The 23,190-nt window shown below is 43.3% G+C and overlaps 2 protein-coding genes across 3 annotated transcripts; one reads left to right on the top strand and one right to left on the bottom strand.

Annotated features, from left to right (window-relative positions):
* Positions 1-1,182: 1,182 nt before the first annotated feature.
* On the bottom strand, positions 1,183-2,286 carry LOC125889663 (G-protein coupled receptor 15-like). The gene is made up of 2 exons (XM_049577708.1): positions 1,424-2,286; positions 1,183-1,274 (listed from the first exon to the last, which is right to left on the bottom strand). The coding sequence occupies exons 1-2, from the start codon at positions 2,284-2,286 to the stop codon at positions 1,208-1,210; spliced, it is 930 nt and encodes a 309-aa protein (XP_049433665.1). The 3' UTR covers positions 1,183-1,207.
* A 6,463-nt stretch (positions 2,287-8,749) lies between these two features.
* Positions 8,750-22,626, top strand: hic2 (hypermethylated in cancer 2). 2 transcript variants are annotated; one of them, XM_049578226.1, is made up of 2 exons: positions 8,750-9,040; positions 19,940-22,626. In XM_049578226.1, exon 2 carries the CDS (start codon positions 20,000-20,002, stop codon positions 21,725-21,727), a length of 1,728 nt encoding a protein of 575 aa, XP_049434183.1. In that variant the 5' UTR covers positions 8,750-9,040; positions 19,940-19,999; the 3' UTR covers positions 21,728-22,626. The 2 variants fall into 2 exon arrangements, with proteins under 2 accessions (XP_049434183.1, XP_049434184.1); XM_049578227.1 differs by lacking the exon at positions 8,750-9,040 and adding an exon at positions 9,933-10,044.
* Positions 22,627-23,190: the final 564 nt, after the last annotated feature.

Genomic DNA, 23,190 nt, shown 5'->3' with positions numbered 1-23,190 from the left:
CAGGCTCTTGTGTTCATTATTTCTCCAAGACAGAAAAAGATAAAGTCATACTTGCTCGGAAACTTCAAATAAAGGACTAAACTGTGATTCACAGCTCGAGCTTCAGTGTGCATTATGGCCCAACTGCGGCAAATTCAAGTTAAAAGTGCGAGACAGCAGCTTGATACAATAAACACAAATATCTAAATGATGCCATACATCGCAATACAACAACAAAACTTTACAACTTTCAATGCAAGCAAGTGAACCGAACAGCTCCCGGATCTTAGGATCAGCACCCTGGACAGCGGTGGTGGTGACACACCTGAAGAACATACTAGTGATCCACCTGAGCTACAGGGAAACAGAGACATGCTTGTAGGTCTGGAGCCTTTATCACAACTGAACATATTATTTCACAACAGTCATATCTACATTTGCGTTGTTTTTTCTAATTCAGAGAGCTCCACAAAGCGAGAACACACTATCTGGAAGTTAACAGTAAAAATCCCTTTTCTTGTATGCTGAATATCGCAGTTGTTAGTGCAAACGCACTCAGTGAACAGCATAACAACAGAAACGGTATCAATTTGAGGGCGTGTTGAGAAATTTAAAAATCTGAAATCTGCGGGATAAACTGTGGGAAATTAACCCCAAAAGTTAATATTGTGTCATGGCATCCTATGTTTATTTCAACAGTAGCTTTACGGAAAGCATCAGAACTTTGAAAATGCAGCTTTAAAGAAAAGTAAGACACGATAATAAGACACTATAATATGCTCATAAAACCTGCACTGTTGGCACTTGGATAAAGACAAAATTTCCACAAAGTAAGAACACACGATTCATATTCAAAGTTGTTTTATTTTAATCTTTTAAAAGCGGTATCGACACATATGGCAGGTGTGTTACATGTGGAAATGAAAACTAGAAAAAACAGAATTAGTGGCTAAGCCCCAAACTGTAATGGACTGTCCTCTGTATATGCTGCAGTTACACACACTGCCCTCCTCTGATCCCAAACACACTCCGAATTTCACGTTTAATATCACATCTGAATCCTCACATAAAAGGTTCAATTGTCCAATCTGCCAAGTGCGTTTCATTTAAGTCATTTAACTTATAAAACATGATGATTGAGAACTCACATTCATTCAAAAGTGATTGAAACACGTGCCATTTTCATGTCAGCCATTTAGGTCATTTAGTCAATTCTCCATATGATACCTTATGATGATGCAGATGCTGTCTGATGCTTCATTTTGTTTGTCACTCCATTGAAGTTATAGCCAATTCTGAAAAAGACAGAGAAGGTGCAGAGAGAGAGAGAGAGAGTTAAAGTACGTGTCTTACATAGCCTAAGATTTCATATTAACACACAGCATTGACTCAAAACAAGCACATAAAGCAGCTAAATGATGACATTGTAATCTCCGTGTCTCACCTGGCCCTCCTGCAGGGGCAGATCCTGCGCCACACAACTCTCCACACGGCCTCCCGCAGCGCCGGGCTGCCCCAGATGTACAGACCCGGGGTCACTAGTGCGTTCAGGCGCGCCATGGTGGCGAACAAATTAGTGGCTTCGTTCCTAAACCTCAAACCTTTCCTCGTCAGCTGTCTGACAATTATATTAACAAAGGACGGCACCCACAGAGCCAAGAAGCAGATAACCACAAACACAATGATGCGCAGCGACTCTTTCTTGTTGTCTCTCTCCGCACTGGGCGCCTCTCTCACCAGGTGGCTCCGGGCTATGATGTATAACTGAACTGTCATCAGCACTTTAATGACCACTATAATCTGTAAGGTCATCACACCAAACGCGTTTATTTGAGCCGCCTTTGAAATAGGCACCATGTTCTGCACGGTGAGGATGGTGTATGTGTAAATCCAACAAAACGCGCAAATCCCAATCACAAAGTATCTGGTTATGTATCGGTTGTAAAAGAAAGGATGACACACAGCGAAGTAGCGGTCAAACTGAGCGAACAGGAAGGTTAACACATTGACACCTAGAAATGAGGGTAAAATATAATATGTCCCATTTCTAGATGGATAACCCTCTTGGACGTCGAAGAGGCCGAGGTAGTAGACCGAGAAGCCGGTCAGGGTGTCGCTGATGCTCGTGTTGAGCATGAATATGAACCGGTTCTGGCCTCGCAGAGACCGGGTGGAGGATATCCCGACGACCACCGAGCCGGCGACCAGTACTGCGCTTGTGGCGAACAGGATATGGAAGATGAAGATGAGGAAGTCCTCCGGAGTGTCGAAATCCACAGACAGAGGGACTGTGGCGTTAAGGAGCATCCTGGAGCTCCGCCAGAAGAGGAGATGAGTGGTGCTCAGAATTTAAGCAGACGTCCTAGTCTCTAAAGGGCAGAGGCTTCAGCATAAACAGGTGACATGTCAACAGATAGGACATGTCAGACATATGGAAAGAGGCCTAATCATGATTAGTCCCTGGGATGTTTGGTTGGTGATGGCAACACATGCACCTGTTTCTGCGTCCTGTGGTTTCCAAAACACTTTGTCACTTCAACTTGAAATCTGAGGTCTATGCTTCAGGATGACCTTTGACTCCTATCAGGTTTTTATCACTTTTGCTCCTTCATTTTCCCAGTTACTATCTCCTCTACCAAGTAAAAACTCAATCAGCTTTTAAAATTCTTTAACAAAAATAATAAACGTGCTGCACTTCAACTGGCTATGCATAATAGCATCTGTGTAATGAGATGTTTTGGCTTTTTTCCTTGACTCTGCAGGATTGTCTGTGTCCTTTTAGGCCTTCCCTTTTTGTACGGCACTGTTGAAGTGGAGGATGTTTTTGTTCTCATACATGTCTGGTTTGCCACCTGTAACCCTATTTCCAGTTATTCACTATTGTAGACAATGATCATAGATGCACAGGGTCTACATATATCATCCAAATTACCCTGCGTGATAATGAAGTGCTTGTTTCAGTTTAAAAAAAAGACACAAAAAAACAACACTCATGGCTTACAACACATGCCAGATAACAGACACAGTTTTTTCTTTTATTCCAGGTACAATTTGTAAAAAGTTTAATTAAAATCTCCAAATAAATAATCGTCATTTGCTCGAGGGCCTCTTCATTAGGTTGTCATTTAATTATAGAATATTTTTAATGCTTTTATTACATTAAAGTTAGCCCGCTTGTAGGTCACTGAATCATTTTATCTGTAAAAACTTTCACCCGACAATATCTGACTAAAGTCAATGCGTTTTTCAACCACTAGAGGGAGCAATAACACATTTCTTTCATTATAAGGCCAAAAGTCCTCTCTGTGCTGCTAAATGAAATCACTTATGGGATAGAATAGAATAGAATAGAATAGAATAGAATAGAATAAACATAAAAAAGACAAAACTAAGTTGTTGTTTCTTCTTACATTTGAATTCCACCTCTGTTTATAAAGACTGTATTAAATCCCATTGAATGTAGGTTTCGCTCATAAACTGGCCCTCACAGTGAAAATCATCATTATTATCTGCTGTGTGTTCACTGAAGGTTTCTCTTTAAGCACTATCAATTACAAACATACAGTCAGAATAAAAACACATAGCCTGGCAATAGAGCAGTGATAGAGATGCATTCATCCTAAAGCCCTACTAGAGAGGGTTTGTGCAACTATTAGACAAGCTCAGCACAGACAGGTTAGGTGAGAGCAGAGTAAAGGACAGTCCTCTTATTACAGTTTCTCTGGTTGCTTATGGGCATTATCTTTGAAACTATGAGCTAATTTTGTGAAACTTTGGAAGAAACGAAAACATTTTTTTAAGAAAAAGAAATGAAATCTGGCTAAATCTCTCCTCCTTTGTGCGTCTGACCAGAGAACAGTGTTTAAAGTTTAGCAAAAAATATGTTATATAATATAAACTGAGTGTAAGAGCAAAGAACATGCATTCAGTTTGGCACATTTGGCATCTGCATTGGCTAAAAATGTTACTAGAATCATTGTTAACGTTTAAGCATTCAGATAAAACTGTTGGTTGATGTTGGAACTGATGGTTTTTATTGTTCTTTTGTGAATTGGAAGTAACAAATCAACCCTTTCTTCTGGAGCCCCAGCTGTAGAAACCACTGCACAAAATAGTTTACAGATCACAGCAGGTTGTTGCTTTTTCTTCTGTCTTGTGTCCTAAGATTTAAACATTTGCAGAGGATGATGTCTAACAAATGTTTCTGACAGTTCTCATACACATTTCATAAAGTCAAAGTGCTTATATTAAAAGAAAACCATATAATGAGAATTATGTGATTAGATAAATAATTTGAAAGAGGTCAGTTAACTTAAACAGAAGTACAAATAATGCATACTTGTAGCAATAGATTCTACAAGGTGATTCATAATAAAATGGTATCTTAGTTGCAGTAAGATATTCTGAGTAAAAAGCAAAGCTAAATATACTGAACAAAAATACAATCACAACACTTTTGGCTTTGCTCCCAGTTTTGACAGGTTTAAGTTAAAAGATCTAAGACTTTTTCATGCACACAGACAACCCATCCACCTGACAGGTGTGGCATATCAAGATGCTGATAAAGCAGCATCATTACTTCATAGGTGAGCCTTGGGACAGTCACACTAAAAGGCCACAATAAAATGTATAGTTTTATCCCAGTACACAGTGTCACAGGTGTCTGTGTGCATTGGCATACTGGCTGTAATGTCCACCAAAGCTGTTGCCCGTGAACTGAATGTACATTTCATGAGCATTAGCCATCTCCAGTGTTGTTTCCCTTAATTTGGCAGTGCAATCAACCGGCCTCACAACTACAGAGCACATGTAGCTGCTCCAGCTCCGGACCTCCACATGCAGTGGCTTCACCACAAGATCATCTTGTAATCATCTTATTTCACGACCATTAGCCATCTCCAGTGTTTCCCTGAATTCAGCAGAACATCCAACTGGCCACAAAATCACCCAAGTTGTAACGTTATATGATGACAAACTGCTGTCAGGTCAAGTCAGACCCTGGTGAAGATGATGAGCATGCTGATGAGCTTCTCTCAGACAGCTGAGCTGGCGTGACCATGTGGTCTGCAGTTGTGTTGCTGGTTTGATATTCTGCCAAATTGATGGAGACATCATTGGTTATGGCTTATACTTATGAAATGAACATTCAATTCATGGTCTACAGCTCTGCACATTTCCTGCAGTCAGCATGCCAGTGCACACTCACTTAAAACTTATGGCGTGTGATCAAACTACACATTTAATTGTGACCATCCCAAGGCACACCTGTGTAGTAATGATGCTGCTTAATCAGCATCCTGATAGGCCACACCTGTCAGGTGAATGGCTCACTAACACAACTCATACAATTTTCTACCAAAATTTGAGAGAAATCAAGTGCATGAAAAAGTCTTAGATATTTTAACTTCAACATTTGAAAACAAAAAAAACAAAAGTGTTGTATTTATATTTTAGTTCGTTTGTTACCGCAACTGAGATACCACGAATAATAACAAATTTGTGACCCTAATGTGAGAGGAATATATCTACTGGGTGCACGAAAAAAGTCTTAGATCATTCATTTCAACCCGTGAACAATTGGAACAAAAATAAACGTTTACATTTTTGTCCAGTGTAGACTGGGTTATTGCACATACTAAAGGGCCTGTCTTGTTGCTGTAAGATCCAGATGGAGACATTTCTGTTTTATATACAAAGTACAAGTCTTGTTAACTTGAAATTATAATAAATCTCTGCACTGAGGGTAAAAATAGCCAAATTATACTAATATTTGCACAACTTGTTGACCTGTGTATGTTCCTATCAGGAGTTTGTTGACTTCTTGTCCATGGTCATTAATGTCACCCAGGTGGTTCCCTCCTACATAAGTAAAAGCAGAGGTAACCCCCTCAGCTGTGCAGTCTCACAGCTACACTGCTCCCAGTCTCTGCTGTGTAATGAAGACCTGAACACTGTGTTGCATTTTCTCTGCTTCGATGAGTAACAGCAGCCAGGGTCTGTCTCTTGTACTGCCCCTCACAAGCTTTGGCAACGTGTTAATGTTTCTTTTCAACGTCCTCCTGCCTATCACTATCATTTTCCTCAACGTGTCTGTGTCACTCTCCATTCTGCTGGACAAGGCAATGCGCAGCGAGAACCGCTTCATGTACATGCTCAGCACCTGCTTCAGTGACATCTGCACCGGCGTGTCGTATTACTACTCTGGTGTCTTCGACGTGAGGGACAGCTTTGATTCCCCTACGAGAACCTTTTACATCGTGCACACTTTCCTAGGGCTGTCTTACATGGCCATCCTAGCTGCACAGGCTGACAGGTACCACGCCGTGGTGGCACCTTTTAAATACTCCCAGCGCATGACCCGAAACAGGACCGTGCTGGTCATCTTTGCCTACTGGGTGTATGCTTTCCTCATCGTGGCTGCGCACAACCTGGTCACCATCGGGGTAGCCAGGACCATCACGAGCTTGGGGACATTTGTGGGGAACATATTAACAGTGATTATAATGATAGGGCTGAATATCAAACTGTTCATCATAGCCAGGTTCCAGCTGGAGAGGGAACCACCCTCTGAGGAGAGAGACAACAAGCGCTCATCGGTGTATCTCATCCTGGTGGTGGCTGTGTTTTTCCTAGCGACGTGGCTTCCCATATTCTGTCATGTTATGGCCTGTAATTTATTTCGCTCGACCTGTTATACCTTTAAAAATGAAGGCACTGACCCTATTCGCATCTTGCCCAGAGTTAATGCTGCCCTGACCCCCGTGCTGTACATCAGAGGGTGCACCGGGCTCAGAGCGAGGCTGCTCACCACAGTGTGGAGACCCTGCTGCAGGAGGAGGTTAAGAGAGAGATGTTTGACGTTCACTCCTTAGTGTTACCCAAAGATGCCTTACATGACGGTTTGCAGAGATTTTACGCAGTCGTTCGATCACGTCAGAACACTTAGATGCTGCAGAAAGCATGCATATTTTGTCAGTAATCATGTTATCATGTCTCCACTTCTCACAATATACTGCAGCTCACTCTTCACGGTTACACTGCAGGTGTACAGTCAACCATATATGTTTTATGTGTTTTTATATGTTCTTTTTTTTTTGTTGGATCTTGCTTCAAATTCTTGCTGTCCACATACACACCCACTCCCTTCTGCTTAATTTAAAAGCTGAATGGGTGCCAGCGTTAATGTTGTTTTATATCAATGCCAACATAACCAAACTAATCAAAGACTGGTAATGATTTCAAACATCGAGGAAAAGCTCAGATTTCTTGGAAGATTGTGGAAATGCTTCCTAATGAACGCACGATTGTTTTTACACATTATGTCCACAGTTGTTGTCAGATTGCTGTGAATTAATCCAGGTCTTGGATGTAAAGTACTGTAAATGAACACATATCCAATGACGTGTTTGCTTATTATTTTATACTACAAATTTTCAATTAATAACAAATTAAAGGTCTTTGCAGGTATGTTGATGTTTTTTTCCATTCATTTCTTCCTTGTTGGAAACAATTAAATGTGAATTACGCAGAGGACAAAGTGTGTCGCACCCTTTATTATTTGTCCTGATAAGCCTCCACTATATGTGCTATTAAACATCTGGTACATGACATACCCCTGTATGGTTTATCACATGTTTGTCTTTGTCAGTGTCAAGGATCCTCAGCTATAGGGAGAGCTAATAACACAGAGAAACACATCCAGTGCGTCTGAGCGCCGTGATTATGCAACACACAGTGTGCGGAGCTTCCCTGCAGAGGATGCACTTTCCACGACAACCACAGTGTGTCAGAAGAGCACTTTGGCACGGAGCCATAACTTGGATATCCAACGGGGAACGTGAACCATAAACATAAAGCACGGAAGATTAAACTCATACACTATCTGGATCAATCTGTGTCTCCTCAGCACCTTGCAGGATGGGCAGGGATATTCATTAGTAGCTGCAGCGAGGTGGCATCATCACAGTAATCTCACTCACAGGGGTCCAATAAATGGCATGTAGGTGAAACCCATCATGTATCCTGTTTTCTATTGGCTCAGGGCTGGTGTGTGGGTCCTCTGGGCTAAGAGGAGGAGCCAACAGATCGTCACACTCCTGCACATCTGGTGCCCAATTTTTGAACCATAACCGGCTCCCCCTCTCTTTCTCTCTGCTGATACCTGTAAATCATCTGATCATCAATCATCCTGGGCTGTGGTATGGCTTTGGATCGAAGCGTCAAATGGCGCTTAATAGTTTCAGTCCAGCTGATAAACTGGTTTCAGGATAAACAGTGTTGATGCAGTTTCCTCTGGTGATTTAAAATAGGAGCATTAAATACACTGCATAATTAAACTGCATGGTCTACAAGAGAAGACTCCTGAGGTTGCAGAGAAACATAGTCTACACTGCAAAAAAAAGTCACATAACGTATCCTGCATCCATGCAACGAGCTTTTCATATTTAAATCCAGTGATAGCAAACAGGATACTTTTATTTTCCTGCCGCACAAACTTGATTAAAACATTTTCTATCATGAAAAGGAAGGTTACCACTTTGTTTCAAACTGATAGTTTTAATGTATTTCGGTGAAACTGCACCCGAAACGTGCTGGTTTCGCTCACATCCTCTCATAAAATATATGTTTTGTTTCATTATTCTTTTTAAATAAGAAACAGGCCTTATCAATACGCAAAAATGACTTCCTAAGCGAGACATTTTTTGCAGTGTGGACCTGCATTCAGCAGTGTAGGACCATGGCTGAGCCGAGCTGCTGCTGCTGCTGCTGCTGCTGGGAGAAGAAGGCCTAAACCTCAGTGTGTACATATCCCTCCCTCTGTCTTTCTCTCTCCCTGCCATCTTGCAGGTAAAGTTGCCAGGGGTCCTGGGCTGAGAAAGTGGCCAAACCCTCCCACAGTTGGGTGTTTTCTCTGCTGCACTCTGGGCTGGTTTCTATTCAAATGTGGGTCAGGGGTGAGGAAGCCTAACGTCATAAGCTTGCAACATGGCGTCCCGAAGGCTGTGAGATGAGCAAGAGGATGGTAAAGAACGCTTGAGAACGATCCTACCGATGTAATAAGGTATTTAAAAGAAATTATTTCTCTTTGTGGTGGATTGTAAACGCGCAACGGGGCCGCTTTCGCGTCTGTTTGGATCGGATGGTTTTTCTCGCAGCTGCTGCAAGGATCGTCAGGGTTTTCGGCGTTACGGTGGTGTTTTTTTCCACGGCGTGCCAACAAAAAGGGGTTCCGCTGGTGCCTATTCTGGCTCTACCAGCCTGCTTGGCAAACTGAGAAATCCCACATTATTTGCTCGAGCTTATCGCGGCTGCTGCTCGAAACCGCAGAATAAATGATTTGCAAATATTTGTGGCGTTTATTTTGGCGTCGTGGGCTTGTGAGAGATGCCCCCGCGGGACGAGTGTGTACCAAATATTCACCAGGCTGGCAAAGCACATTAGGCGACAGAAAGGATCCACAAACGGCTCGTTGCTGCGCTTCGCAGAAATGTTTCCACACTTTACCGCGTTTTATCCGCTTTTATTATCCAGTATGTTCAATGAATCGTTTTCCTAAATGAACTGTAATGAGATGAAGGGTTCATTTAAATCGATCTCTCCCATGTAACCAAAACACCGACTTTCCTTTTTGTCAAATTTGCACAACACGAGACTAATTCAGCGTATTTTACGCACCGTATTTTGCGCAATCATCCTGACAATCATATAGATGTTACAGCCGGTACCTGTAGTGTAACCTGCATTGTTTATATGTAGGTTAAGCCACCGTGGTCTTAGTCACGGCTAATTAAAAAATGGTTTAACGGGATTGACTTGCATGTTACAATGTAGACACGGATTACTTTCAGGTTTAAATTCTGTCGATGAAGGGGATTCTGTGTCTCCATAGCCTATAGGTGGGCTACTGCTATACATCGACCATCTTTGTGATCGGCTACAGTGTGGGTGTAATGTTACATATAGTGACCCAAAACTGATCCATTGAAACAGTGTTGCGTGGTATTGATTTCCGGGTGTTAGTTATTATTCTGATAAAAAGCAGCAACAACAATAAAAGCAACATCAGTAAGTTGAATATTTGTTTTATTAAGTTCTGAGTCAGTGCAACAACAACAAATCACTTGCTAATAAAACAATGTGCTCAGGTGCGAAGGCATCCTGGGTTCTCAGGTGATTAGTTGTGTTAAAGTACCAAGGGGCATGCAGATAATAAGGCACAGGAATGTGAGTAATGTGGGTTCCCTTAACTGGCTGCTGTTTTTGTGTAACCAAGTGTTTTGTTCTGTAAGTACATTTCCACTGTGGGCTGTTTTACTTTGTTTTACTTTGCTTAGTTTCAACCAATGGCACACATGCTGCACCTCTTATGATAAGATACTTCTGTTTTACTTTAGGCTTAATGGAACTGATGTAGGTTTGTGTGAAAGTATAACAATGCTAAGTTCTCTATAAGTAATTTTGCCAGTTTTAAAAGTCTCACTCTTGAGTAAGCCAGAGGCCCTCACTTGTCCTTTATCTTTTCTGCTCATCTAAAAACATGAGTTTGAAGTCGGTTAGCCACAAAGATTTTTTCTGTTCTTGATCTTGTCATGCACGACAATATGGTTTTGCATCGTCTTGCCTGTAGCTTAATCACACAAAGTGAACTGTGTTTATTCCGCAGGCAGAACGCAGTTGTCAGATGAAACTCCCTTTTTAAGTTTTGTCACAACTTTTAGGGCAATATGAAGATAAATACATCTTTTTTCACACCCTGTTATCCTGTTCAGGGTTGCATGGTGCTGAAGCCTATAATATGAAGATTATAGGACTACATTTTGGTTGGTTACACCCACCTAGAAGTGCAGTTAAAGTGAGCAGTTGCTCTGCCTGTCAGCTTAAAATTCAGCCAACACTTAGCTGAATTGTGCTTCTCAATAATGCTGTGATAATGTATTTTTGACTCATCTTGCCAAGCCACAGAGATTGTGTGCTTTAATTTTACATTTTATATACATAATCTAATTTGGTGAGGCTTGTAGAGCTGGAAAGGGCTCCTGGCTGTAGTGCCTGAGGCGTTTGATGATGACAGTGCTGCATCTGTAACAGCAATAAGCTTTAAAGGCTGACAGTGTTTAGTTCATGTGATCCCATTATTCTAAAGACAGTGGTTCTTATAAACGTATGCAAGTATAGAGCTGCAACAATAAATCGATAAAACAATTTTATAATCAGTTAATTTGTTTAAGGAATTAAAAAAAGTAAACAATTCTCTGGTTACAGCTTATTTAATGAGAATATTTTCTTGTTTCTTTACTTCTCTATGACAGTAAACTGAATATATTTGGGTTGTGGTCAAAACAAAACCTTTTGAGGATGTCATTTCAGGCTTTGGGAAACACTGATAAACATTTTTCACCTTTTTTTTAAAAAAACATTTTATAGACCAAACAACCAATCGATTAGTCGAGAAAATAATCTTCAACAGTGAAAATAATCATTAGTTGCAGCCATACTGCTGCAGGTATCCAGAAATTATGAAATGAAATAGTGTGCTGTATTTTGAAGAGAAGTGATCAAGTATATTGCACTGAAAATGTTTTATGTAGGCTCTTTGGCAAACAAGTACCTACCCAGCCTAACCGTATGCCTACTGTAGCTGTGGTCAAATTTACATTATAGGTAGCTACATCTAGTAAAAACTATAGAACAAGTTAATACAGGCCATAAAAATGACCAAGTCACATCAACTGATCAGTGTGACTAGTTTCATTGATTACTGTGGACTACAAAGGGGGGCCTGCAGGGTAATTTGAGGCCCGTGTGTGCCTCATGATCCTCATGATCGGCTGGTTGGTCTTGCTTCACCCTATTTGTCCCTTCCCATTTTAATACACACACACATGTACCCCGTGTAGATTGTGACTGTGGCTTACAGTGGCGTGTGTGGGCAGCACAATGCAGTAAGGCTACTTAGGCTATATGTTCTGCTGACATGCTAGGCGAGGACTTATAGATTGTGCTTGGCTGTCGTATCTATATGTATCCGTCTGTTCTGTTCTGCTGTGCGCTGCCTGTTTGAGGGCAGTTTGGTTTGTGCAGTGGCGCAAGCACCTCGGGGCAGGGTTGTTGTTGTTCTTAAAGAAGAAGAAACAGGCTGTGGAATGTAGTGCTGATAGCCAGAAGGTTATGCAGTGTTTAAAGGCTGGAGAAGGAGGAGGGGGTGGCAGCTCTGTAAAACCTTGGACCATACAGGATCTCTCCTTACCCAACATGCCCTCTGTCCTCAGCCCAAGCATTAGGCCCACAGGTCATGTGGGTCTGCTGCTTTTTCCGGGGGGGGGGGGGGGGGGGGTTGTTATCTCATCAGCAAAGTTCATTCTCTCAAGACAGAGGTCACTTTATCATACCATTATGTTCACTTGTTAGGGAAGCAGTTGATTACTTCACTTTTGGATTTGCATTTCACAGTTGGCTACAGTTGGTTTTAGTGCCAACTGCCCACCAGTGTTGCTAGTAGCCTTAGTGAATGCCTCTGTGTTTGTTTCTCTCTTTATTTAATTACTCCAGGCATTGTTTTGGGTTTGGATGCAGCAACTGAGCCATAAAATACAATACAGCATGAAGACAGAGATTGTTAGATATACACATTTGTAAACTCATGGCACAGAGAGAGTAGTAACTCTTTAGAGTTTCTCAAAAAGGCCCGAGTACAGTTGAGTTAGACGTTTCTTCTGATTAAATATCTGGATTTGTTAATCTTAGAGTCAAACAAATCTCCTATATAATCTTTAATATTATTTCTTTTAATCAAATGAACACACCTTCAGGTAGTGATTTAACTAAAGAGTAAATATGTAATATGTATGTTGAAACAAAGTTTGATACTAGATTTATTAATTATATGTTACCTCAAATTGCTGGAAGCTAAATCAGAATGTATTAAATGAGGAAGGCTTTGCTTGTGCAGTGAGTTCAGTCTGTGTAATTGCTGCTTCCTGGTTCTTGTCAGGTGCAGCTGCTAAGAAAAGTATTCAGACCTACCTTGTGCACAATTAAATTATGTTAGACATGTAATTTAAATTGATTACATTTGTCGTTTTTACCAGTATCTACGCAGTAACTCATTATATCAAAGTGAAAACATGCTTGTAGACACTTTTGCAAATTAATTAACAGTTATAATGTAAAATCTCCTGACACACTATGCCTTTAACGCTTGTATACCTGTTACTCCCTCAAGACTTGGCTGTGGCTTTAGCATCTAGTATTACATGCACACCCTGACGAAATTCTTTGGTGAGCTGTTGGGATGTAGAAAAAAATGTTCAACCTTAAGTGCCTGCTTTAAAATATGACGGACATTGTCAGAAAAAGTTTCTCCTTTTTTCTGGGTTTAATGCCCCGCTGCAAGGAAAGGCTGAAATGCAAAAGCTGTTATTTGGACAGCCATTTTTCTTTAGAAAACTGCATGAATTCACACAGAAACAAGCCCATGGCTTTGATTACAGCTTGTGTTGTGGACGTGTAAGATGATTCATGTGTGTGTGTGAGAGAGTCTTGGCTTTTCTTCCCTTGCTGCACAGCCCCGGTCCATATGGGGTAGGCAGCAACCTTTGGCCCCCTCCTGTGATGAAATGGACGGGGCTCCTTTCATTCCACTGCACCCTGGGCAGGACTTGTTTGTCTGTAACATGGCTGAAATGCCTGAAAGAAAATGAGTCTTAATTGGAAGGGTTCTGTCCTGGCTGCGGTAGGGATACTGTATTTCATGTACTTCCCCCCTCAGTCAGGCAGCACTGGGGTCATTCACCTGTTCACCAGCAGTTGTATCCAACCATTCTGCAGAAATTCATGTCTCTGAGACAAGACAGGTCAGGCTTTACTTATTGTCTCGATGTTTTTGAGCTTTTGTACAGCAGGACGTCTTCCCTGCAGCTTTTCTGAAGAGATTATAACCAAAATTGGATCAGTGTCCAGAATTCCAGCAGATGCTCTGCATCAGAGCTATTCAACCGTTTGCCATGGAGACACAAGTAGAGGCTGGTTTTTATTCCAAGGAAAGGCCACAGCTGGGGATTTCACTTTTTATTTCACCCTCTGTAGTCACACTCGTTGGAACATAACCCTGAATATTCTGCTCTCCATGGCACCACAGCACTGCACTACATACATCACTGTATCTGTCTTAGAGAATTCAATACAAGGCTGTATGGCTTGTGTAGAATTTCAATGCAGAAGCCCATGAGGTTGCTTTAGGTTTCAGCTCAAACTTGATTTCTTTGCCACGTCTAAACTTTAACAGGTTTCTATGGGGGTTTTTACTTATGCGCATGTGCATGACAAAGACTTAAGACAGGGGAAGTATCGCTGTGGCAGCAGTGTGGCAGGATGAGAGGAAGCGACATTACTCTTACAAGTGCATGTAACTGATCCAAACTCCAAACAGGGTTGAGCAGTCGAATATTTGTAAAACATACACACATCATGCACTGCCTGCTTAAACCAAATGCTCCAAGTGTCCATCACTAAAACACTTTATATATGACGATATTAAGAAATATAACTGGTGGGTTTGCTTGGTGTAACTGCAGGTTTTACAGTCACCAGGTTACTTTGGTACATATAAATGCATTCTCCTTTTTCCTGCCTTTACCTAATTTGCGCCCATATTTTTTTTTGTGCAGTTAAACACATTAAACTGTGGACCAGACTTTCCCTAATTTTTCTGAAAACTGAAATCGTGACCAAATCATCAGAGACTGGTTCGTGTTTTTTTTTCCCTGTGATGCAGCAGATATTACGCAGGTGTAAGGGAACATGTCGAGCCTGTAGCCAAAAAGCACCGCTGCTCTGTTTAATCTCCTCATTGTGTCATGAGCCATCCTTTCTGTCATGAGAGAACTGAAACTCAGATAATTGCAGCACTCACGAGTCCTGCATGGATCAACCTTACCCACGCAGCACTGTCAGCCATGTTGAAATGGCTCAGAGGTGGTTGCTCGGTGTTTGTATTTCAAACTGGCTTTGTACCATCCCCCTAGCCCCTCCCCCACTCCCTCTGCCCACCAGCATACTCTCTGGGTGTGTGTGTATTTGTGTGTGTATTGAGTGCATGTGGTTAGCGCACTGTCTCTGTGAGTGCGTGCACTCAGCGAGGCCTTTTGCTCGTGTACAGGATTGGCTCACTTTCCATCTGCTTCAAACAGTCTTTTACCTGCACATCCGTCTTCTTCTGTCCATCCTCTGCACAATGTGACCATCTACAAAGTCATTGCTGTATATTGTTTGAAGAAATCTCTGTGAATGATAAGCCTAGAGGTTGAATATGTTTTTAAAATCCCACTCAAGTCTTGTTTTCTATTGGTTATTTAGCAGATGACCTTTCACAGTAGTAGGGTGTGTTTTGTTATTGCGCCACAGGACTTTGCCTCACCTCTGCCCTCTCTCCTGGCTCTCTACCCTCTGTTCAGGAGATTAGTGCCACAGCCCACTGCTCTCCCAGTCACCGCCGCTGCATGAACACAGGCTCTGAAAGGTTTACTAGCTCGCTGTTTAATCCATAACCTCCTTGGGGGGGGGAAGGATGCAATGACAGTCAGCGGTAAATAAAGTAAAACCAGATCATCCAGATCACTGGTGTAACCAGTTTAATGTAAAAAAGACTCACGTTAATTCACTGCTGGAGGCACTTTGGTGCATTCTAGTTTTCAGTCCCTTGTCGACCAACACACGGATATGTTATCCTGATTGTGTCTGTCAAGTCTGTGTAAACATCCCTGTCTGCTCATCTCCACATCAGCAGGCTTCTGTAACAAGTCAAGGTTGAGGCTAAGCAGTAGGGTGCTGTGTTTCCCCCTCTGTCATTAAGCCACAGTCACTTTTTGAAAAGGTTAACACTGCAGGCAAGGTAAGCTGATCCTGTGCCTGTGCTTGAAGGGCAACATCTACCCTGGTCTGCAGTCCAAACGCAGGGCTGTCATGGTTGGTATGTGGTGCCATATTCGGTCAGGGCATGTATTGTTTCTGGCAGCCTCCTGATCGGCTATCTTGCCATCTACCAACCTCCCTGCCAGCCTTTGCAGAGGGCTTAAAAATACAGGGATCCCACTGTGCAGGAAATGCTGCTCGCCAACTGCGTAACATTATACATATGAACTAGTCATCGTGCATACTGGAAACATCGCTGCAACTGTCCCAGTTGGGTCGTCTTTCTAATGGGTCATCCATCCCTGACTTAACGCCATAACTGTGAGTCTGCGATGCTCTAACAGCCTGGATATGGTTTTAGAAATATATCTACAGACGGCACAGGGTGGCATGCACTCAGAGTTGGAGCTGCCATGATGGTGCAGGCCTATCTGTCTCTCTGTGGTATTAAGCCTGCTTTCCTGGGCAGCACCATTGGAAGGGGAGCTGGGCCTACACGTGTCCCACCCTAGCTGCATATAGATCAGCCATAATCCATTAGCAGCTCCCTGGAATCCAGCCGGCACAGCACAGCACTGGAGGGGCCGGGGGAGAGGGTAGCCGTGTGGGTGATGGGGGGAGGAGAGAGAGAGAGAGAGAGAGAGAACGAGGGATGAGAAGAGGAGGGGGTGGGGGAGGGCTCTCTCTCTCTCTCTCTCTCTCTCTCTCTCTCTCTCTCTCTCTCTCTCTCTCTCTCTCTCTCTCTTTTTTTTTTTTTTCTCCTGAGCTGGTTTCTCTACTCCGAGTCCAGCCCCCTTTTATGTTGGCCTGCTGGAAAAGCCTCTTGAATCCCCCCCCATAAAGCCTGCAGAGGTGCGTGTGTATGTTAAGAGAGAGACTTGACTGATATATGGCTTCCTGGCTGGCATCATAGCAGAGGCCCTTCTTTCTCTCGCAGCCCTCTTCTCCATTACCGCCTGCAGGGTTGAGTGCTGCACACCCCAGTCGCACATTCTGAGATTAACTGCAGATCTGGGTTATGTATTCCAGAATAGCTCATTGTAATTCACGTTGGGGACAGCGAACTGTTCCTGGGATGTATCTGCGTGCCCGGTGAGAGGCTGGTGAGGGTGGGAGGATAGAGAGAAAGGAGGAGAGGAGCAGAGAGAAGACGGGGGAGGGGAAGAAGACCAAGAGTAGAAGTGTCAAAGCAGAGGAGGCAAGCCCGGGCCTGGACCTGGGAGTAATGATCACTCCAGCTGATTGTATCAGCCAGCCTAACTGTTCCAGCAGAGTCGGCTTTGATGCACCAGCCAGCCATCTCCGGTTTATAGTTTTCGCCTTGTTTTTGTTCTTGTGTGATGTTCGATTATTTTTGTGGCACTGTGTTGTCCCCACCATACAGACTTAACGAATTTCCTGTTAGTCTTTTCAATCTCTTCAGTGGCAGTTTGAGGTTTTTATGCGAGTTATTCTGTCACCAGAGTCTGTGCAGTGATTATAGATGTTAACTGTCCGGCCTTGACAGATTATTCAAGGCTTTGTTGAAGAATGGTTTGATGCAGCATGTCATTATTGTGCTGGGAATGTCAGTTTCCTTGAGAAAGCAACTAAAACATGTGTATCATTTAGGTAGATTTAGTGGCATCTAGCAGTGAGGACTGCAGATTGCATCCCACTGTATTTTCTCCTTGTTTGAATTTCTTCAACGTTCATTGTCACCTCCTCTCCAAAACAAATGGACCAGGTGATTAAAACCAGTAGAAACACTAAATAAAGCAGTTTCACATTACCAATCAGTATTTATCCTGTGCTGTTTAGCACGTCGTAGACAGGCCGCTAGCACAGCACCTGCTAATGTTTGCTCACCAGTTTTTCTGATAACTAAATGTGTGCTCATCTAATTTATGATCCAGACATTCAGGAAATCTTTTACAGGCCTGAACTGTCCACAGAGGTCTCTTCCTCTCCAAAATAAACAGACCCAGTGATTTAAACCAGTAAGAACACTGAATAAAGCAGTTTCAAGTTAAAAAATGAAAAATGGGGCCGTATACGAAAATGTGAATGGCCCTATCTGGATCTAGTTTTTGGTTTGTTTGTTTGTTCTGGGCTACTGTAGAAACATTGTGGTGTAACATGGTGATCTCTGTAGAGGAGGACCTGCTCCCTATTAAAATATAATAGACCGTATTCTAAGGTAACAAAAACACAATTATTCTTATTTTCAGGTGTTTATTCACTGAAGAATACATACTTATTATATTCAATATGCCACTATATCCCTTTAAATCCTACACACAGGACCCATAAGGGAACAGGTGAAGCAAACTTTGTGGTGAACTACATTTGTATGCAGTTGTTCTTTGTTAATATACATCTGAAAGTATTCAAAAAGGGAAATGGGCTGTACCAGCTGCCCTCTGCTCTGTGACTTTAGAATGAGCTTTGGCTTAATGCATGTTTGTGAATGTCAGCCCTCACATGAATTATTCCAGTTGAGGTTTTGAGAGTTCGGTCATGTGTCTTTGAACTCACGTTTGGCGCTTCTGTCGCTCCAGCTGAGTGTAGGAATTGCTGTCTTCTTTCCTGCAGCATATTACGAAACATGATTTTCAGTAAATCTCTGAGTTGGCACTGGGTTGAAATGGCGCGTTTTCACATGTATTTACGGCTTGAGTTAAGCATTTCTCTGTATTACTGTGTAATCTCCTGTAATACGGTATACCCTGCTCTGATCAGGGGCATTAAAGATATATGTTCACTTTCACAGGATGCCCAGGGCTTTAAGAACATGTCAAACATGAGTCACGGACAGGCCCTGCCGCTTCAACTAAAGCACACTACTACTGTTATGTTAAACCCGAGCTGTTTAGAGGCTCTTGCATCTATTCCAGTAAATTACTTAAACAAAATATTTTGAATGGCAGGCTGAAAGTAGAGCACTGTTGTGCAGAACAGGTCATCACTATGTAGTTAAACAGTGAATGAGATTCATCTGGGACATTTCCATAAATGAGGGCCTCTCTGGAGGATCAAGTGTTGCTGTCCTTGTCTTTGAGCCACACCCTCCCTCCCCCTCCCTTCTCTGCCCTAGCTCCTGTGTAGTTTTACCTGCTCAGGTGTCACCTAATCCCTCCCCCCGGCCTTGCTGTGGCACCGACCCCCACCCCCAGACAATGGGGCAGGGCTGACATTACCATGACCTAATGGAGGCTAGAGTGAGCCGAGTTTCCAAAGAGGGCACCCCACCGAAACTAGAGTTACTTCAAGGAGATAGGGAAGAGAAGCTGAGGGGAGGCTCCCTAGAAAAGTAGTTACTTTACCCTTTCTTCTTCTCCGCCCCGTTGGCTTTTGTGCCAGAACAGTGGCAAAGTGTATCAGAACTTGATCCATGTAGGGTTGCAATTTGTGTAAAGAGGAAGGTGAGAGGAAGGGAAGGGTTCCAGTTTCTAAGCTGCCATGTGATTATGTGGCACGCTGTGCTAACAGTGTGCTAATTTCCCTGTGAGAGCTAAGAGCTTAGATTGATGTACTCACTGTGGGAGTCATAACATATGCAGTTTCATTGTTAGATGTGTCAGACTTGCAAGCACTGTAGCTGTCAGCTTTTTTTCCCGACTTGTATTAAATTTTAATCTCACTGAAGGCTGCAATAAACCAGAAAATAAACCAAGCTTGTGCAGAAATGTACTGTTTTTGAACAATCCAAGCTCTGTCAGTACAACGAGCTTGTACAACACATTGCTTGGTCAACATTTTTGGGCTTTTTTTCATTGCCAACTCAAGTGTGGAAACATTTATTGCCCTCTGTTAAAGACCACTGCTCCCCTTTCATTTCTTTACTCTGGCTTACACACTGTGTTGAATAACGTGTCATTTATCATGGTATCAGTCTAATTTTTCTTCATGTCTATAATGTAAAACTAGAAGAAGGGCCTGAGGAATATTTTGTAGATCGAAACTTTGCCTTGCAAAGCGAAATAAACTTTGTCTGGAGCCTATGTGTGCAGATTTTCTTTGTGCCCTACAATGTAAAACTAACCACTTTTTTTCATTTTTTTTCTTTCAGCTTTAGGTGGTGCTCGTGTAGGAAGAGAGAGAGAGCGAGAAGGAAAGAAGGAAGGTGGAAATGGAACTGCCAAATCATGCCAAACAACTGCTGCTGCAACTCAACCAGCAGAGAGCCAAGGGCTTCCTGTGTGATGTTATCATCGTGGTGGAGAATGCACTCTTCCGTGCCCACAAGAACATCCTGGCAGCAAGCAGCATCTACTTCAAGTCTTTGGTCCTCCACGATAACCTCATTAACCTCGACACAGAGATGGTTAACCCCTCTGTATTCAGACAAGTTCTGGACTTCATCTACACTGGGAAGCTCCTGTCCTCATCGGACCAGAGCAGTGAGCAGAACTTCAGTGCCCTCTTAACCGCAGCCAGCTACCTCCAGCTCCATGACCTCGCTGCTCTGTGCAGAAAGAAGCTCAAGCGCAGTGGTGGGAAACCCCTGCCAGGTAAACCCTCCACTCCAGGTCCCCTCAGCCGCTTACGCCTCAACAACCAGCGCCTTTCCTCTTCTACCCCTGCTGGCCCCAACAACCACTATCCTCCGACCCCCTCCGATGCCGACCAGCCACAGCCAGATGAAGGCCTTCGGGACAAGCTCTCAGACGACGAAATGTTTGTTGGCAGCTCTGCGAGGAATGGCAATGGGGGGAACGGCAGCAGTAACGGTAACCTCAGCAGTGGAGGCAGTGCTGGGGAGCCAGACCTTGGACTAGATCTGTCCAAGAAGAGCCCTCCCTCTGCGGGCACAGCCACTGATGCCCTCAGCCCGCACAGCAACTCCCAAGAATCCCCTCAATCTGCCTCAGTATCCACAACCAACAGTGCCTCACTGGATGACTCCTCTACCACCCTACCAGGTGTAGACAACTGTGGCTCAGAGAGCATGGAGCTCAACTCCTCCTCTAAAGCCTCAGATGAAACCCAAAACCAGCCTGATGGCCCTCCACCCCAGAAGAAAACTCGGCAGGGTGCTCGTAAGAACGAATGGCCTAAGAAAGAGGCGTCAGGGTTGAAGTCTGAAGATCACGACAGACCCCTGGTTAACGGAGTGATTGTGGGTCCTAAAGATGGCCGTTCCTCTGACCAGTCCTTCCAGTGTAAAGATGAGGAAGAAGGAGGAGAGAATGGCCAGGACCACACTGATGAGAGTGGGCAAAGTGACGGAGAGAGTGCAGGAGGCGGCGGAGGAACAGGAGGGGGACACCACAGCGCCAACTACGTGTACCGGCAGGAAGGTTTTGAGCCAGCATTTGGAGACAACCTCTATGTGTGCATACCCTGTGGTAAGGGCTTCCCCAGCTCAGAGCAGCTCAATGCTCACGTGGAGACACACAATGAGGATGAGCTCTACATCAAAGAGGAGGGAGGGACCTTTGTGAAAGAGGAAGATGAGGAGGAGGCAGAAGACCTCTCTGCCCCTGTGGGTCCCTCCAACTTTGGCTCTGAAGCGCGCCCGTTCAAGTGTACAGTCTGCAGTAAGAGCTACAAAGACCCGGCGACACTGAGACAACACGAAAAGAGCCATTGGCTGACCAGGCCTTTCCCCTGCAACATCTGTGGCAAAATGTTCACCCAGAGGGGCACCATGACGCGCCACATGCGCAGCCACCTCGGCCTCAAGCCGTTTGCATGTGAAGAGTGTGGCATGCGCTTCACACGCCAGTACCGTCTGACAGAGCACATGCGTGTCCACTCTGGGGAGAAGCCGTACGAATGCCAGCTATGCGGGGGGAAGTTTACCCAGCAGCGCAACCTCATCAGTCATCTGAGAATGCACACCTCACCCTCTTAGAAATGCATCAAGCCAAAGAACTCTGGGAATAGAAAAAAAAACGCTTCTCTACCTTTTTCCATCTCGACAGCAAAGAAACGCACACGTACACGTTCACATGCAGACATTCACAGTTTCTACACATGAATTCCAGTTTACGACGCCCTGGCTAAGTGAATGATGTAGCTGTTAGCCACATTGGGCTCTTGGTGACGGTGGGAACTTGTTGATGCAAGGATCATCATGTCATCATTTATATCAAGCGACGTCTGCTCACCTCTCAGGAGTTCTAGAGGGACAATTACTCCTGTCTCTCTCCAAAGTCACAAAGCCATGGTGGAGTGGCACGACTTCTGGTCTGCATTGCAAGTCTGTCAAATGTGAATGTGGGTACTGATACAAAGTCAAGCCCCCTCACCTCATACCCCTCAGCAGCCTTTCTCTCTTCTACCTTTTGAGCATTGAGTCTTTGAGTCATTCAGATTGTTCGTCAAACTGATTAACTCAAGAGTCCCCTCTCTACTCCAGTGCTATTTTGACCAAAAACCCGTGCAAACAATACTGGCAATAATTCAGCAAAAAGATGATTTTAACCTGACAGCTTTATATCCTTTGTTACGTTGGTGATGGGGATCTGTATGTAAGAGGAGGGGTAACTGGGTTTGGGACCATCTCCATGCTTTAACTGAAAGTCCTGAAAGAAATGGTGGGATGACATTTGGATTTTAGTTTTTACAGATCACAAATACTCAAAGGTCCTCTCTGCAGCTGGCCACAGTAATATAGAGAGGATTATCATTGTTTTCGGTTTTGCCTGCTAGTGCTCCCAGGAATGAATCCTGGGTGAAAGATGAACCTCTTGAGGTACTTGTTTTACTTAAAGAACTTGTAATGTTTCAGTGAATGTTTAAACTGGAAAGTCTTGGGATTTTTCTTGTGGAGGGGAGGGATTTGGGTGGGTGGGAGGGTGGGGGTAGTTTAAAGGGGGTAAGGAGAGGGTGTTTTAGACTGAGCGTCATGCTCGGTGGGTACGTTTTATTTTTTTGTCTGTATAGCTTTCCTCCCCTCAGAAAAAAGAAAAGTCTATTTATATAGGCTTGTGACCTCGCTACCTCTGATCACTCTTACGAACTCTATGTCGATTAGTTGAAAGTTCCTATGTAATTAATTGTAAAAAGTGTGTAGATTATGGTAACTTTTCACCTAATGCTTTAACCTGCCCATCTCTCAACACAGGTTTTTAATGCTCATAGATTTTACACATTAATATTGTTTTTAGCTGTTGTTTTTACTTGTCAAATATAGCTTTTTCAGGCGCCCTGCTCAGTGTGGGCCCACCTCAAAGTGTACTGTAGCTTCCTGCCTGGAGAATATAGTGGTTAGTTAGTGTAGATGTATAGTGTTCCAAAGATCTTATGAATGTTGAGGAGAACAGAGCTAACTAACATTGCTAGACAAGGTCATAACCAAAGTTTAAAAAAAAA

Source organism: Epinephelus fuscoguttatus, linkage group LG6, assembly GCF_011397635.1.
Source record: "Epinephelus fuscoguttatus linkage group LG6, E.fuscoguttatus.final_Chr_v1".
NCBI classification, from domain to species: Eukaryota; Metazoa; Chordata; class Actinopteri; order Perciformes; family Serranidae; genus Epinephelus; species Epinephelus fuscoguttatus.
This window is presented reverse-complemented; position numbering and strand designations above follow the sequence as displayed.